General features: G+C 36.1%; 1 protein-coding gene across 23 annotated transcripts in view; it reads left to right on the forward strand.

The window, feature by feature from the left end:
- Positions 1-18847, forward strand: part of MGA (MAX dimerization protein MGA) — a 144650-nt gene that overhangs the window by 107256 nt on the left and 18547 nt on the right. For 7 of the 23 annotated variants that reach the window (XM_055537441.1, XM_055537440.1, XM_055537446.1 and 4 more), the window contains 7 exons: positions 5869-6095; positions 7480-7656; positions 8266-8338; positions 9649-10166; positions 12498-12795; positions 14085-14711; positions 18439-18729. In XM_055537441.1, coding sequence (XP_055393416.1) covers positions 5869-6095; positions 7480-7656; positions 8266-8338; positions 9649-10166; positions 12498-12795; positions 14085-14711; positions 18439-18729 — 2211 coding nt within the window. Of the gene's footprint in view, positions 1-5868; positions 6096-7479; positions 7657-8265; positions 8339-9648; positions 10167-12497; positions 12796-14084; positions 17468-18438; positions 18730-18847 lie in introns of those variants that run through there. The other 16 variants (XM_055537444.1, XM_055537445.1, XM_055537448.1 and 13 more) reach the window with 15 other exon arrangements.

The raw sequence follows: 18847 nt of genomic DNA on the forward strand, positions 1-18847 counted from the left end.
AGTAGCTGGTACTGTGCCAAGAACTGAAATTGAACCTAATGAAAGTTTACTGTCCCAGTCCTCCCCTGAAAGGTGCAATTCTTCATCAGACTCCAGAGTTTCAAAATATATCAGATTCTGCCAGTACAGTTATTGTTCACATCTAGAATCATATATCTTGGTGCTGCCTACTCCATCATCTCCCCAGAAACTTCTCAGTGTCCATTCTTCAACAACAACAACAAAAACCCCAAACCCAAAAAACTCCTAGCAAGCAAAACTGAATATTGTAATGGTGTTTCTTCTCTTTTTCATCTGTAATTTCATTGCAGTTCTAATCATTGCAATCCTAATCAAAATTGTGACAACTTTTTATGCGAAACTTGAAAAGCTGATTCCAAAATTTATATAAAAACGCACCTAGAAATAGCCAGGGCAGTCTAGAATAAGGCGGGAGGTCTTGCTTGCTAAATGTCAAAAAAGTTACAGAACTCTCATTTTAAGATGGGATGGGGACTTCCTTGGCAGTCCAGTGGTTAAAAACTTCATACTTCAAGTACAGGAGGCAAGGGTTCGATCTCTGGTCGGGGAACTAGGATCCCACATGCCGTGTGGTATGGCCAACAACAAAAAAACGATGCTTCTGGCTTGAGTATCAACTGAATAGACCAGTAGACAAAATAGAGAGCCTGCACTAGACTCAAACACATGAACAGTTGATTTGACAAAAATGGCAGAAGAGTAAGGAAAAGGATGATCTCTTCAGTAAATGTAGGTGGAATCATTGAATATCCATATGGGGAATATATGAAACTTTATTCCTTACGCTATACATAGAAATAATTTCTACATAGATTACAGACCCAATTGTCAAAGCTAGCCAACACAACTTTTAGAAGATAATGTTTTTAAAAATGTGTGTGTGTGTGTATGATCTCATATTAGTAGAAGGGTTCTTAAGCATGACAGGAGAAATAATCAGTCCTTTTTGGGACTGATTGTCCTTTTGGGTTGGCCAAAATGTTCATTCAGGTTTTTCCATATCTTACAGAAAAATCCAAACAAACTTCTTGGTTAAGCCAATATATTTGATGAATTAAAAATGAGAAACTCAGGTCTTAAAGACATTAAATGCAAGTGAAAATGTAAGCTACAGTGAGAAAATAGATACTTGCAATATTTAGGGACTTGTATCCAGAATATATAGAGATATCAGTATAGATTAATCAGAACTAAGCAGTCCCATTTAAAAAAGGGCAAGTCTGGGACTTCTCTGGTGGCCCAGAGGCTAAGACTGTGCTCCCAGTGCTTTGGGACCTGGGTTCCATCGCTGGTCAGATAACTAGATCCCACATTCCACAACAGATTTCACATGCAGCAACTACAGAGTTATCATCCCGTAACTAAAGATCTGCATGCCACAACTAAGATGCAGCATGGCCAAATAAATGTAAAATTTTTTTTTTAAGTGGGGGCAAGTCTTTTAGAGGCACTTGAGGAGGGATGTTGACCATCTCATTTATAATTGGAAATGCAAACTACATCCACAGCAAGATTCTACTGCATGCCTGCAAAAATGGTTATAATTAAAATTCTCTGATGATATTTGCTCTTAAGAAATGGGAGCTTTGATGTACTGCTAGTGGGAATGTAAATTGGTATAAGCACTTTGGAAAGTAGTTTGACAGTTTCTGCTGGGATTGGTGACTCACATGCCCTTAGTCTAGTAGTTTGACTCCAAAGTAACCAGCAGAACTGCATTCTACAACAGTGTTTTGGCACAATGACTCACAGTAACTAAAACCTGAAAACAAACCCAGATATCTGATAGCATTAGAATGAATAAATAATAGTATGAATAATCAGTGGAATAGTATATACTACAGTAAAAATAAATGGCTTACATGTAGAATATAGATATATTTTACAAAATTGTTGAGTGAGAAGGAAAAAGGCAAGGCAGGGAACACATCTCTGTAATTAATTTCAAAAGTAGACAAAATTAAGCTGTGATGTTTAGTGGTGATGTTTGATGTTAAAAAGGAATGCAGAGAGGTGGCTAATCATTTAAGTGAGTTGCTTGTAGGAAGGAATTATGAGAAAGGCATGCAAAGGCTTCTGGGGTTTGTGGCAGTATTTCATTTTTTAATCTTTATAGAGTTTACATGGTTGTATATTTGTTAATATGTATTGCTATTAAGTTGTATATACATTGTTTCTGTACATATGGGTATTATATTTCACAATAAAGAGGTTTAAAATGCCTTCAGAATGGGAGGGAGATGAATATAGTATGCTGATTGTTAGCATAGCAGTTTTCTGGGACTTACATGCCCAACACTTCATTCATGGAGCAAGTACTCTGGGCACTGCTAGGAGTGAGAGGAGTTAAGATATAGACAGTTAAAACTAAGTCTGTCTGTAAGAAGTTACTGTCAATTTGATGAACAGGTAAACATGTAGATATATATTTATGATAATTTTAAGTGCCACAATAACAAAAGTGCCATGTTTTAAGTATCATGAACAAAAGGCTTTTTGAGAACTCAGAAGGCAAAATGATAATGCTACGGAACCTTGGAAAGATGGTGTGTATTAGAAAGCATTTGAATAGAAAGAAGGGGATATTACTTTTTTCTTGAAACAGGTTTCTGTTCTTGGCTTCTGTGAATATATGCTACTCTGGCTCTCCCCTCAATGTGCCTTTGCTAGTTTCTTTTATCTGGGTTTCAGATGAAAGGTAGGAGTATCTCAAGTGTATTGTGAGGGGGAAAGAGAAGCGTTCAGTCTTGGATTCCAGACTGTGTAAAGGAGTCAAGCAGGGTTAAGGAAGTGTGAGGAAGTGGACTGTTGTTCTGGGTCTTATGTGGAGTCTGTCCATTTTCATGGCTTCAGGTGTAGTCTCTGCCAATGGTAGTCTTAATTTTTAATGCTTACCCTAGTTACTGTCATTCCAATCTTAACACTGTCCTCAGCAGAACTCAATTCAATAGATTTTGTGAACTCTCCTGTTTACTGGAGCCACAATTTCTGTTTTATCCACAAAATTTAGAGTTGTTTTTGATTCTCTGTGAGGAATTAATATGTTTAGACATTTTAAGAGGTTTTCTTTGGAAGTATTGTGAAGTTATGAGCTATTATTTTCAAAAGAAAAAAAAGATGAAAAGGGTTCTTAGTAAATCCTTAGTTTATAGAGGCTTAGAAGGTCCTTAAAAGATGATTGAAAGAGGCAAGACAATATTGCTTGACCTGAAGCCTTTTATTTTTGTAGTAAAATTAAAATGTGTGAAATAATTCATAGAACTAGACAACAAAGCTTTAACCAAATGAGTGATAGAGGCTCTATATACACCACCTTCTTTGTAAGGGCACCCTGGTTACCCTTTTAAAAATTGCAACCATCCCCCTTAAGATATATACTCATACATACTCACTAAACAGTTTATCAGTACTTCTCTGGGCTTGGTTTTTTCTCATAAGCACTTGAAAATCCAACATATTTTCATTATTTTCCCTGTTTATTGACTATCTTACCCTCTTCCCTCTACAACTTAAATATAACCTACATGAAAGCAAGATTTTTTGATCAGTTTTGTTCATTACTGTGTCTACAAAGTCTGATACATATGAATGTTCAAATATTTGAATACCTGAATGAATACTGGGGTTTTAACAGCCTTTGTGAATTATGTGATAAATAAGCTAAGTTATAAAAGTTGGATAACAGAGGCTGCTAAGTAGCTAATGAATTAACTCAATCACATTCTAGCTCAGGTATTTTCCCCCTTTGTGTTTTTTTAATCTTTAAGCCTTTATTCAGTATTTTATAGTTATACTCTGAATGATGTTAGACTTAGGAGACTTACAGGCAAAATTATTCATCAGTAATTGGGTCTTAGTGTTCAGAGCAAATGGACTTCTTATGAGATCAGGTAGCAGTTTGGATAGTGCTTTGTTATGCAAGATTAAGTGTCAGTTGGTCCTTTTATGTGATTTTAGGCAAAGATTGTGGGTCTTTGGTTTAGAGCTATCCTCTCTGAGCACTGATCATTGAAACGCAAAACACAATGTTTGCTTCTCTTGTCTTATTGATGGGAATGGGCAATTTGCTTTTGAAAAAGAAGCCAGCAGCCTGTTAACCAAATCCTCCATTTAATTTGGTTAAGAATCAGTGCATGTTTTCTTTTGTATAGAACTTGTTGATGGTATGATTTCGTCTTAGGCTTCATTGCGTTCCTGTTGATGTATTCTTGCTTCTATGCTGAGTTCAGGCTGACTTCTGAATAGAAGTTGTCATCAGAAGGCAACAGTAACAGCTGTGGAACCAGATTGACTGGGTTTGATCCAGGTTCTGCCTCTTATTATTGGACTTCTCTGAACCTCCGCTTTTACAAAGTATCAGTTCAGTTGCTTAGTCTTGTCGGACTCTTTGTAACCCTATGGACTGCAGCACGTCAGGCCTCCCTGTCCATCACCAGCTCCCAGAGTTTACTCAAACTCAGATCCATTGAGTCGGTGATGCCATCCAACCATCTCATCCTCTGTCGTCCCCTTCTCCTGCCTTCAATCTTTCTCAGCATCAGGGTCTTTACAATTGAGTCAGTACTTCCCATCAGGTGGCCAAAGGATTGGAGTTTCAGCTTCAACATCAGTCCTTCCAATGAATATTCAGGACTGATTTCTTTTAGGATGGACTGGTTGGATCTCCTTACAGTCCAAGGGACTCTCAAGAGTCTTCTCCAACACCACAGTCCAAAAGCATCAATTCTTTGGTGCTCAGCTTTCTTCACAGTCCAACTCTCATATCCATACATGCCTACTGGAAAAACCATGGCTTTGACTAGACGGACCTTTGTTGGCAAAGTAATGTCTCTGCTTTTTGATATGCTGCCTAGGTTTGTCATAACTTTTCTTGCAAGGAGCAACAGTCTTTTATTTTATTTTATTTTAAGAGTCTTTTAATTCCATGGCTGCAGTCACCATCTGCAGTGATTTTGGAGCTCAAGAAAATAAAGTCCGCCACTGTTTGCACTGTTTTCCCATCTATTTGCCATGAAGTGATGGGACCAGATGCCATGATCTTCGTTTTCTGAATGTTGAGTTTTAAGCCAGCTTTTTCACTCTCCTCTTTGACTTTCATCAAGAGGCTCTTTAGTTCTTCTTCACTTTCTCCCATAAGGGTGGTGTTATCTGCATATCTGAGGTTATTGATATTTTTCCTGGCAATCGTGATTCCAGCTTGTGCTTCTTCCTGCCCAACGTTTCTCATGATGTACTCTGCATAGAAGTTAAATAAGCAGGGTGACAATATACAGCCCTGACATACTCCTTTCCCTATTTGGAACCAAATGGAAATAATAATATCTCAAGGACTATTGTTACAGTTATATGAATTAAAACATAGTAAGTGCTTAGAATCTGCAGATAGTGAGGTTCAAAAAGTACTTGTTATTTGTAAAATTAAAAAGTGTAGCATAGAATGATTATCTTTCCAGGATAATAGAGAAAGCCTCTTCTGATCATGTTAATTATAATAGCATTTCCTGTTAACTCTTTATCTTTTATCCATCTATATTTTTCTGTGTTGTTCTTCTTACTTGATACTATATGTTTATTAGATTGTTTTCTCTTGTGGATTATAAACTCTGTGAAGGCAAGAACTTTGTTTTAGTCATAGCTGTTTTCACTCTAGGATCTAAAACAGTGTCTGATTTATAATAGCTGTTCAACAAATACTTGGTTAATAAATTAATTAAGGTTCATGAGGGCCAACTAAAGGTTTCTTAGGGGGTATCTGTTTGATTATTTTAATGATTTAATGCTTTTTATGAGGGAGAATATTTTGACAATGCCTCAGTTAACTTTTGTCTTACCCTTCCTTTTGTTAAGCTATATGTGAAACAGAACCTGAACAGCCTGTTCGACATTACCCACTGTGGGTGAAAGTAGAAGGTGAAGTAGATCCAGAACCAGTGTATATCCCAACGCCTTCTGTCATTGAGCCTATGAAACCATTGTTGTTGCCTCAGCCAGAAGTTTTATCTACTACTGTGAAGGGCAGACTACTCACTGGAATTAAACCTGCAAGGGCATATACTCCCAAACCCAATCCTGTGGTAAGCTTGGCGTTATACATCTTTTATTGAAAGTTATAAAAATCATTTGTAAAGGTAATGGGTTTCAACCAGATTTTTGCTTTATATTTTGTGAATCATGGTGCTTTCAGGTAGTATGTCTGCAAGCCATCTCCCTTTCTGATTTAGTCAGTTTAATTGATGGCATTTAAAAAGTGTCATAAAAGTTGACAGAAAACAGCAAAATTCTGTAAAGCAATATCCTTCAATAAAAAATAAATTAATTTTAAAAATGTCATAAAAGTAGAGTGAATAGTAGTACGATTGACCCTTGAACAACAGGGAGGGTTTGGAGTGTAGACCCTTTGTGCAGTCGAAAGTCCGCGTGTAATGCTACAGTTAGTTTTTTGTGCCTGTGGTTCTGCATGTGTGGACTCAACCAACTGAGGATCATATAGTGTACTGTAGGATTTACTATTGAAGAAAAGCTGTACTTGGACCTGTGCAGAATTATTATAATTCTTAAAGATAGCTAAATCTCTCTTTAGGAGGATCATATCAAATTGGCTTTTAAAAAAATGACTGGGCAAAAGTCTTCTAAAGGTTCTCTTACTCCTATAGTATAGAATATTGAGTGATTGAGATGTAGTATGCACTATTAGAAAAGCATTAGGAAGAAACTTTAAAGAGTCACTGTGATCTTTTTAAAGCATATTGTCTTTATATACAATAAAGTTTAAGGTTTAAAATAATAGTTGCATGACCAGGTGAAGACAATAGGTAGAAGATCTGATGCTTCTCTTGTGTTAATAGCTTAAGCAGTTCTGATTATTAGTAAATCTATTTCAGTGTTTCTGTTTAATTAAATTGAAAGATTGTTCAGTACAGTGCTATTTAGTGTGGTCTCTATACAGTGCTAATATATAACTGTTACTAGTCTGTGATGAAATAAGTATAAAAACAGGTAAACATGTAGATATATATTTAAGATAATTTTAAGTGCCACAATAACACTGTGTTATTATCAAAAAGGAGATATTTAGAAACTTTTGCCACAAGTTGATAGAGAAATTTTTATCTATTAAATCTAATACTGAAAAACTTGATCTTTGTTTTTCTAGTAATTTATTTTACTGTCTTTTCAAAAATATCAGTCTGTGTGTGACAGGTAATTAAGAAATTTATCCTTCACTGCAAATAATTTGAGAACCACTGCTCTGGTGTGCTGAATTTTCTTAAAAGAGAAACAGATCCTTTCTGACTGCCCCAAGAGTCAGCACATACAAACTGTAATTTTACTATTTAAAGTTTGCATTAAAATTTTTTAAGTGCTGTAATAGAAGCAAAGATTACATCCTTTTCCTTTTGGAATCCTGGAGACTTTTCCCCCCAATATTTGGAATGTTTTGTTGTATGAAACTTACAGATCCGGGAAGAAGACAAGGATCCAGTCTACTTGTACTTTGAAAGTATGATGACTTGTGCCCGAGTTCGAGTGTATGAACGAAAAAAAGAGGAAGAGAGACAACCATCACCGTCACCATCCCCATCATTTCAGCAGCAGGGCTCATGTCATTCTAGTCCTGAGAACTGTAGTGTAAAGGTGAATTCCTTATTGCATAGATTTCTCTTTTTAACTTCCAATTCCTGGTTGCTAGTATTAGAATTTGCATTACTGTTGGTATAATATGAAGTAATTCTTTAGGGGCAGAGAAGGTTTACATAATGTGCATATCAATTTATGTTTCTCTGCATACCTATTCTAGAACATATTCCCTTAAGGTCATTTTAAAAGTATTACTCTTTCTGAAGTAGGAGTAATTTTGAAAATGTAAACATTTTTGATTTTAATAATGTGGTTTATTAGGATTTGAATCTTTCTGCATTGGTGAATTTTCTAGATAGTTGAAACTTGTTTCATTAAACATCAAATATTTTTCCTTCTTTATTAGAATTACACTATAAAATGCAATGTTAATTGTTTTCTTGGTAACTCAGTCACTATCACAGACGTTAAACAGCAAGACTGCTTGTTTTTATGGTTGTATAGTGTGATGGTAATGCAACTGTGCCTGTGGATGTCAAGATGTTCTTTGAGTACTTTAATTTTTCTATTATTTTAGGCTTCCTTGAGAGATTTAATTCATATGTCCTAGTCTCTTGAGATTAAATATGTATTGAATTGAAGTATTTGTGTTGTTCTCTTTGTCAGGAGCCAGCTTCTGAACAGCAGCCTTTGAAACCACTCACTTGTGACCTGGAGGATGATTCTGATAAATCACAAGGTCAGAATGAAAACTATGATTTATCATTTGATCGTGATTATTAATATATAGATATGGACTATACTTATAATGAGGGGGAACCAAAGCTACCAATCCAGAGCATGTCTGCCTACCTTGTATCTAGTTTTGGTAAAAATAGAGACTACAGGTAAGTTTTTTTCCCAGTTCTTTGCTGTGTTGAACACTCCTGTTCTAAGAAATACAATTTGTTGGTATTCGTGGTATGGTGTGTTGTAAGAAACAGGATGAGGTCGGTGATTTTTTTAAAACTTCTTTACAAACCTCAGCAATATTGACATCATTAGTTACTGAAATTTTACCTGAGATTTTCAATAGTTGCTGCAGTTGGGGAATACAGAGGGAGAAAGGAAGGAGTATCACTGATTTATCTAGTAAATGTTACTGCTAGAATTAGTATGATGAAGGTAGTGTCTAGGGAATTAACTGTTTGTTTTGATTTTGCTTCTTAAGACATCAGACATTTAAGCAGCAGTGTCTCCTAAACTTTTTTTATGGCATGATAAACATACAAAAGTGATAATGTTGCTAGCACATTGAGGCAAGTGGAGAGGGTGCCTGTTAGCATGATCACCCTGAAGGCTGAGGGGATCGCTATCCTGATGTATTGATAACTGTAGTACATTGGTTGGGAGATCCTGCTATAGAAATCTAGCTAGTGAAATGTATATTTAGTTAATGTGTTGCCATGAATGTAAACATACTTGAGGTGTGCGTGGTCTTGCATCAAATGTAGAAGTGGAACAATCATATCCAGAGGTACAGAAGTAGTTCTGAAATATTTGCAGTGGAAACTAGAGGTAGAGTGCAAGGGTTTTTTTCCCCAACAAAAACATCATCTTTCTTGCTGTTCTTTAGGGTTGACTCTACCCCTCACATATTACAAAGCATCTTGCAAGTGTCTTTGCTTTGCTTATATGGATAGCAAGTACACTATACTATATAAGCCTAACCCTGGTTATATACTTTGTTTGCAAGATAGTACCTTCTTATGTAAATAGTTAATGGCTTTTTAGAGCAATCTCAAGAGGGATTCACTTTTATTGAGAGCCCAGTGAGTAGAATAGTGAAGACTATTATAGTCTGATTTTCTGGAATCTTTGTTTTTTTCATGGAAAACTCCCAAATTGTGAGTGTCAGTTTACCACTGAAAGTCCATGGGAATGGGATACTGGGCAACTGTTGAATATCTATGCTCCTGGCACTTTTCTGAGAACTCAGGAAAAATGAAAATCTTTCAAAGTTCAGTACAAAATGCTATAATACAGAAATATCTTTCAATTCCTTATCAGAAAAGAGCTGGAAGTCTTCCTGCAATGAAGGGGAATCAGCTTCTACCTCCTATGTACATCAGAGGTCACCTGGTGGTCCCACCAAACTGATCGAGATCATCTCAGACTGCAACTGGGAGGAGGATCGGAACAAGATTTTGAGCATCTTATCCCAGCACATCAATAGCAACATGCCACAGTCACTTAAGGTGGGCAGCTTCATCATTGAGTTGGCTTCTCAGCGAAAGAGCCGGGGTGAAAAGAATCCTCCTGTTTATTCTTCTCGTGTGAAAATCTCTATGCCATCATGTCAAGATCAAGATGATATGGCTGAGAAATCTGGATCAGAGACTCCTGACGGTCCATTATCCCCTGGGAAAATGGATGATGTCTCTCCCGTGCAGACAGATGCCCTGGATTCAGTGAGGGAGAGATTACATGGAGGCAAAGGTCTGCCCTTTTATGCAGGGCTTTCTCCTGCAGGGAAGCTTGTGGCCTATAAACGTAAACCCAGTTCAAGCACATCTGGGCTTATCCAGGTGAGAATTATCTTTAATCTGGATGTAGCACCTTTTTATACTTAGGTACCACCTTGATTTTTCATAGCCCTTTGTGGGCCTTACATTATTTATCTATGCATTCCCTGGGAACTGGGTGACAAAATCATCATCTCTTTTTGTAATAGGCCTAGGTTAGATGCATACCTAGGGTGAATTTTTGGCACATTTTACAAACAGAAAGGTAGAGCCCTGTATTAGTCTTTGTAGAAAGTTGCCCTTAAGCTGTTTTACCTAGGCTATAGTGATATTTTGACAGTCAAGCAAGAATAGTAAGGGATTCAGTCTAGTTCTTGGGATTATTATTAGCAGATAACTTTTAAAATAAAATGAAGTGAAGTTAATTTTTAAGATAAGCAATATATGTTTGAAAACTTGGTAGAAAATTTAAATTTAGGATTCAGTCTAGTTCTTGGGATTATTATTAGCAGATAACTTTTAAAATAAACTGAAGTGAAGTTAATTTTTAAGATAAGCAATATATGTTTGAAAACTTGGGAGAAAATTTAAATTTAGGAAGATGTTATTCAAATACATAAATTTTTAAAAAATTGAGCCACAGTTTATATATTTTATCTTTATTTGATTCATAGAGTTCTTGCTAGTCTAATCATTGTTATAGGGCAAATATCTATATCCTTGCTACGTAGTACTTCAGACAGATATATTAGTAAAATTACACTGGCATGTAGAAAATCTTTTTGAAGGAAAGTTCTGAGGTAAAATGTAGTCATAAGGTCCAAAAGAGTTTCTCCTTTTGTTCAGTGACATTAAATGCACTTTTATATCAGAGTACCAAATGTGGGGTCCTGTCTGACATTACTGCTAAGGTTACTTGACTTCACTAGCTCAGCTGCTTCTCTGGGTTAAGGACTGTGTCACCATTATAACTGATCTACTTAATTAAAAACTTTCTATTGCGGTTACCATGTAACTGCTTCTGTTGATATTTCTTGAACTCTTAATGATGAGAGTGTTTTCTCCTTGTTTAATTTACTGATTGATGCTTTGAGAATAGCAACTTACCTGATATTTTAGTGAAACTAGGCCCCCTTCAAATACAGTCATAGAAATTTTGTGTTCTCCTGTCTAGGACTCAGAATGCCCCCATAAAATACGAACCTGCATAGCAGTCAGGCCACTGTAAGGTATACTTTGGGAAAGCTGCCGAGTAGTCTTCAGAGCAAGTCCCAAAGGAGAAGACAGGAGTATCTGATCCAGACTCCACAGAGCCTGGAAAACTGTGCAGGAAAGTTTACTCTAGAATGGAAAGATCATATTCTTTGGATCAAACTCGGGGCAAATATATACCTGATCTGTATGGAAATAACCGTTTTATCTAAGTAACAGAATAATTTTTGTGTCTTAGAAGAGGGAGTAGCTTGGTGTAGCTCTTCTCCTTACCAGTTCTCTATTAATTTAGAGAGTAGGATTTTCTCTGCCTTACTCCACTTCCTCACCCCTTTAAATGATGGAAAAGAGAGACGGAAAAAGATTTCTTCTATAGTCATTTAGCAATAAGACATAGAGAACTTAAGTAAGAAACTTGGGAAGTTTTGTTTTCTTTCTTTTTAAAATGATTCTCCTGTGTAAGATGGGCAGTCTGTCAACTCAGGCAATAGAGAAGAATCTTTACCTCATTCATTGATTCACTTTCTGCTGACAATTTAGTGGCAACTTAAAAAAAATTACAATGAATTTCAACTAGCATTTATTTTGAGTCCAAGTTTTGTGCAAAAGATGAATATAGTTGTCTTCAAAACTGAATTTTTTGAAAACTGAAAACTAAGGTGACTTTGTGGCTTAGGTATTTGTAACAGTGACTTTCTCATAAGTTAAAGCAGACTTCCATATATTTTTCAAATATTAAGGACCCTTGTGAGAAAGCTTCATTATGCCTCTGGTCTCATCAGAGAGATTCTGTGAAACACAGTTACTCATTTTTATGCTGATGATTATTAATAGCTCAACCAATAATTGCTTATTGACAAGTAAAACAATTGGATGATTCCTTAGATTTGACTGTATCTTCCTCAAATCTAGAATGCAGGTATGATGAGTTTCTAAGATTCTCTGTTTTTAAACTTCCAAAATGAAGGAGATGAGATTAGTTGAGAATATCAGATGGCAGCATTTTTTTTTTCATCTCCTAAATACTCAGATTATACCAAATGGGAAAAGTCCATTTCTTTTTCCCTTTAAATCTGAAAAATTAGACTTTTAAAACCTTGTAAAAATGAAACCCTTGTCAAGGGAGATGAGTTAGCAAGAGAATTTTATCTTTACAGAATTTCTCTTTGCCACTTGTTTCAGGTTAATGGTAAGAGTTACCCGCAGGCTAAGTTGCTATTGGGACAGATGGGGGCATTGCATCCAGCCAATAGGCTAGCTGCTTATATCACAGGCAGGTTGCGACCCTCAGTCCTGGACCTCTCAACCCTCAGTACTGTCATCTCCAAGGTAGCATCCAATGCCAAGGTGGCTGCATCCAGGAAACCACGCACCCTGTTGCCTTCAACATCCAATTCCAAAACGGCATCATCTTCTGGCACTACAACAAATCGCCCTGGGAAGAATCTGAAGGCGTTTGTCCCGGCGAAAAGACCAATTGGTAAGTTGGACTGTTTATATGTTTTGGGAAGGGTTGTGACTTGGTGCTGGGCCAGTGGATACAGATATGGAGGTTGTAAAACTTAGAGAAATATAGAAATTAGTACTTTTTTTTCTTGATGTTTATCTTGCCTGAATTTAAATATTTTTTTAGTAACTCTTCTGATGACCTACAGTACTAAATAAATTGAGTTATAGTTAGTTTTATAGTTATTTCCCAGACGTTTAGACTGGTTTTGTTAACATAGACTTAGCTTTTTAATTTTGTTTTGCAGAAGGGAATACATATTCCTGAGTACTTTCCCTAATTTACCATTTCTCCTATGAGGACTGGTGTTTTTGGTAACCAATTATATGTATGTTCCCTGAATTTATGAAACCAAGGAGCTAGCAAAATCAAAATGCATTGTGTTAGTATAGACTTAGAGTAGAAGGCTCTTGTAAAACATAATTCTGGGAACATTGATTTATTATATTTATCCCTATTCTGTGAGTAAAAACCTAATTTATTTAACATCTTAGTGTTAGAGTCTGTGATAAATTGCCTCCTTAAATCATTTGTGTTTTAGAATTGACAGTATATACAGTTGATTTTATTGGATTCCTCTTTTTGTCTTTTTACATCTGTTTAGAAATGTTAAATAAAAATGTCATTTGCTGTGTTTTTATTCCTCTTAATAGGAAATTGAAATCTCTGGCTAAATGCTGGAGTTGTGTGAAGATGGAGTATATAGGCATTGCCTTAAAAAGAACTCTTTCTACCTCTTGTTAAAAAGGTAGCTTTAACTGGTGATTTAAAAAAAAAAAAAAAAAGATCGTCTTATCCTGGCCTCTTCTGAAATGTCTTTTTGCATATTTCTAAAATGCAAAACTTTACTGTTTTGTAAAAGGACAGCAATAAAGAGGTAGAGGTGCTGTGACAGAAGGAAGTGGTGCAAACAGGTTTTAAAATTAGAATTAGGAATACGATTTCCTTACTTTCTTCCTCTGTTTTAGATGCTGAAGTTGTGTGCTGCTGTGCTATACAGTCTTTTTAGCGTTCTGGCAGTTAGACTGTATTGCATAACCAAAGGAATTTCAGAAGGAACATCCAATTTTATTCCCTTTAGTTAGAATTTTGAAAGTTAGGTTTGGGTGGACAGGTATGTTTGACTTCTGTGAGTGGAAATTACAGGTACGTACCTGTAAGAAATTGACCCAGTGGTGCACAATAAATGTTGATAAACACAATCACTACAAGAATGAAATATGAGAACTGAAGATTTTTGACCTGCAAATTTTTATTTGCAGCGGCTCGACCCTCTCCTGGTGGTGTGTTCACACAGTTTGTGATGAGTAAAGTTGGAGCCCTGCAGCAGAAGATCCCTGGAGTTAGCACACCCCAACCCCTAACAGGGCCACAGAAGTTCAGTATCAGACCTTCTCCAGTAATGGTCGTCACACCTGTGGTTTCTTCTGAGCCAGTTCAGGTGTGCAGCTCTGTGACTGCTGCTGTCACTACTACCACCCCTCAAGTGTTTTTAGAAAATGTTCCTGCTGTGACACCTACGACTGCTCTATCTGACGTGGGAACTAAAGAAACTACTTATTCTTCTGGTGCCACCACTGCAGGGGTTGTTGAGGTCTCTGAAACTAATACCAGCACCCTTGTAACACCTACCCAGTCTACAGCCACTTTGAACCTTATCAAAACGACTGGGATAACTACCCCTGTGGCTTCAGTTGCTTTTCCTAAGTCTTTGGTAGCATCTCCTCCAACCATAACTCTTCCTGTTGCTTCCACTGCCTCCACCTCCATAGTCGTGGTGACCACAGCTGCATCTTCTTCCATGGTGACCACACCAACTTCATCTCTGAGCTCTGTTCCCATTATACTCTCGGGAATTGATGGGAGTCCACCAGTGAGCCAGAGACCAGGTAAGGCCTAGATGTTACAAGCTGGTTTATTTTATAGCTGGTTATATAACTTTGTGGTTCTGATAGAATTACAGGTAAATATCAAGTGTTTCTGCTTTAACAGAAAAAAAAAAACTTTACATTCTGCAAAACTGAACACTAAAAATAATGGACTTCATGGTAAATACAGGGTTAGGACAGTCAGTGAACATTTGTGCAATTTTGTAACCAGTGAGTGAGTGAAAGTCACTCAGTCATGTCTGACTCTTTGCGACCCCATGGACTCTAGCCTGCCATATTCCTCTGTCCATGGAATTCTCTAGGCAAGAATACTGGAGTGAGTAGCTGTTTCCTCCTCCAGGGGATCTTCCCAGCCCAGGTATTGAACCCAGGTCTCTTGCATTGCAGGCAGATTTTTTACAGTCTGAGCCATCAGGGAAGCCCCAGAATGCTAATAAAAACTGTTAACCTTCGAGATAAACAGCCTTAACAGATGGTTTAGTGGGGCTAGAGATTTTCTCAGGAAATTAAAAATATTCGAAAGCATTAGAAGGGAAATGCTACATTTGGGAGTGGAACTCTGAGCCAGTAGAGCAGCCGTTAAAGTGGGAAGTGCAGCAGCTCTTGTGTGTTGAGAGCTAAGGGCTCATGTCTCTGAGGGAACCAAATGTAGGTGTGCCCAGTTTTGGGAGTGGGAGAGCTGCTGCTTTATATTTAAAAAGGACAGATCAGAGGGCTTCTGCTTATGTTGCAGCCAAGCTGAGGGCCTTTTCTCTTGCTTAAGATTAAAATTCTAGGTCCTTTTTTTTTTTTCTTTTTTCTTTTTTTTTAGGTCCTCTTGCCTAGTAAAAATCATTTGTGAATCAGCCCAACTCCTATATACTATACATTCTCTTAATTATTATACATAAACTGATTGAAATAGAAGTAGGGAAGCATATTTCTTTGTTTAGGACTTGGATATTTTATATGTCAACTTTTTAGTTAAAATTAATTTTTTTCTCTTGTTGACTTAGTTTAAATGAATTTGAAATAGAAATAGTTCACACTTTGGTCACTTTTATATCCTAATTCAACCAGTTAAAGTAACTTAGTAGACTCAAAGAAGAATTAGTATGGACAGGAGTGTGAGAGATGCAAGATATAGTGTGTGTGTTAGTTGCTTAGTTGTGGCCAACTCTTTGTGACCCTACGGACTATAGCTGATGAAGCTCCTCTGTCCATGGACTTCTCCAGGCAAGGGTACTAGAGTGGGTTGCTATTCTCTTGTCCAGAGGATCTTCCTGACCCAGGAATTGAAGCCGGGTCTGCTGCATTGCAGGTAGATTCTTTACCATTTGAGCCACCAGGGAAGCCCCTACAGGATATAAGGGGGAATAAAATAACTGACAACAGTTCTGTCTTGGTTATTGATAGTTTTCCTACTAAATATTTTTGTCTTCAGGGGCATGGTTTAAATCCCTGTAGATATTTTAGGAAAGAAGGGATTTATAAATTGAAGTGCTGTTGAAAGGAAAAGTGGATGACAGTGTCAATTTTGTTGTCTTTTGCTACTTCCTGTCAACACACATACCAAAAATGGCTAATAATATTATTTCAAAAGTAAGATTGTGTTTGATGAAGCCTTTTTGATTTCCTTTTGAAACTCACAGTTCACATCTTGTCATATTTTAACTGGTCACATCTTCTAAATCATGTATTCTAACCTTTCTTTATATTTTTAATTATGTCATGAAACTGTGAAGTTGTTTACCTTTTGTAGTTCATTTTCTCTCAGATTTCAGTCACTCAGAACATACGTTCCGGTATTTTGCTCTGATTCCCATTTGTACTCTCATATAATTGATTTATTATTGTTATTTAAATCAAGTCAATTGTTCACTTAAGTATACTTTTAAAAGGAGCAGTATTACTGTAATTGGAAACCAACATTACTTGCCAGAATGGAGGATAGTCTCTTAAATAAATAAATGAACCAATAATAATAAAAAGTATCAAATACTAGCCAGCTCCTGTGTATTTTTAACATGTGACTTGTTCTCTGTTAATGAAGGAAGTTAGAAAATGCTGCAATAGTCTTTTTTTTAAATTTTAATATTAAAGACATAATATCAGAGACATAATTTCTTCTGTATTTAATCAAAAGATTAAAATTCTGACAGTATAATATGGTGTTATTCTATATGACATACCACCTTAAAGTATCTTATGTAATACTACTTGAGGAAATACTAGTTGTATATTTTCTTATCTGCTCTTTTATAAAAGGAGCTGACTCACATCACTGCCAACTTCTAAGGAAGTATGTGATTTTGTTATAGTTTCATAAAGTGGATCCCAACTCGGGGATTTAGACCTCTGACTTTTTCATTTGACTTTTCATCCTTTTGTCTTTCCCTTCTTCCCCTCTCACCCAGTGCAATAAATAATCACTTATTTAGTGTGTATATTAAAGGCTGCTTTGGGAGTAATTTGGTTTTGAATCATTCTGTAAAACTCAATTTGAATAGAAATTTTCAGGAAATTAAGAATGTTTTACTTTAACATGTTTCTTAATCACATAAGATAGATGAATTTTTTGTTTGTTTAAAAAGTTGCACACTATTTTTTTTTTTAATCAGTTTGGTCTTGTGTTGTTATTTCTTTTTCAAAAGTAATCATGGATCTTCTATAGTAATTTGTCATGTAAATGTTAAGGAGCATCACTTTCTTTTAGAAATTTGATACTTTTTTAGGGCAGAGTGCATATTACATATTAAAATCTTTGTTTTGTTTGGCTTGTTAATTTTTCTGTTTAGTGACAAACTGATGAAAATTTTTATTTAAAAATGTCAAAAAAAGAATAATTGAAAATAATAATGTTAAAGAAATTCAGTAATTTGAATGGTAATATTAGATCACTTTCATTTATGCTTACTATTATCATTATTCCTACTTCTTTATTCCTATGGCCAAAAACTTATACTGTTTTTTCCCATATCCTTGGTGTTTTCTGCCAGACATTGAAGTGCATCTTTCAGTACTATTAATGTTTTGAGATCTCTTTTAATTCACATCTTCTGCATTAAATTTCTACCTTTTCTGTTTCAAAACTATGTTTGCCTCTTCCTAACCAGGCTTTATTTCCCTACTTCTTTGATGTCTCTTAATTTCATTCCATTTTGGGGGGATATGTGTTTTTTTTCCTTCTAAAAAACAATTTTCACAAATCTGTATGCTTTGCTTATTCATCAGTGAACTTTAAAGGCCAAGAAGTTTTTTTGTACCTTGTGATTTTTAGTCTTTGACTTTGTCTTCCTTGAGTAAGACCTGTTAAACTAAGTCATAAGCCTGTTAAGTGTTAACAGCCTGAATTTTTAAGTCGTAAGCCTGTTAAGTGTTAACAGCCTGAATTTTTAAGTTGAACAGAAAATTTACTTGAACTTTAGTGAGAATCCAGGTTTAGAGGCATGCCTATGTTCTTTCTTTAGGCAGAAGTATTATCTCTTTAAATGTACCTCTTGACAGTTGATACTTTCTTTTTTTACCAATCTAAATGTAAGGCCCTGTAAACTGTGGTTAATACTTAAGTTTAAAGTAAATTATTCTCAGCCGTAAATCCTGTGAGTCCTATATCATGGACATAACAGAATTTTGCCAACTCTGTAATTTAAACTTCTACTTATTTGTAGCATGGTTTGTCATAATTATTTTTTCCCAAGTATTAAAGGGAAATTCTGATACTATGTTTCCATTTCCTGTTTTTCAGAAAATGCCCCTCAGATTCCAGTGGCTCCTCCACAGGTCTCTCCTAACACAGTGAAACGTGCTGGACCTCGATTGTTGTTGATTCCAGTGCAGCAGGGTTCTCCTACTCTTAGACCTGTCCCAAACACACAACTTCAGGGACATCGGATGGTCTTGCAGCCTGTTAGGAGTCCAAGTGGAATGAACCTATTCAGGCACCCTAATGGGCAGATTGTCCAGCTTCTCCCTTTGCATCAGCTTCGAGGATCTAATAACCAGCCCAACTTACAACCTGTCATGTTTCGGAACCCAGGTATAAAGTTAGAGATATTTTTGATAAGTTTCTCTTTTCTTGAATCATTTGGTCATATGGTATATTTATATACCAGGATTGGTCTTATCAGTCTCTTGAAATCAATCACCTGTTAGGA

This window comes from Bubalus kerabau, chromosome 10 (assembly GCF_029407905.1).
Source record: "Bubalus kerabau isolate K-KA32 ecotype Philippines breed swamp buffalo chromosome 10, PCC_UOA_SB_1v2, whole genome shotgun sequence".
NCBI classification, from domain to species: domain Eukaryota; kingdom Metazoa; phylum Chordata; class Mammalia; order Artiodactyla; family Bovidae; genus Bubalus; species Bubalus kerabau.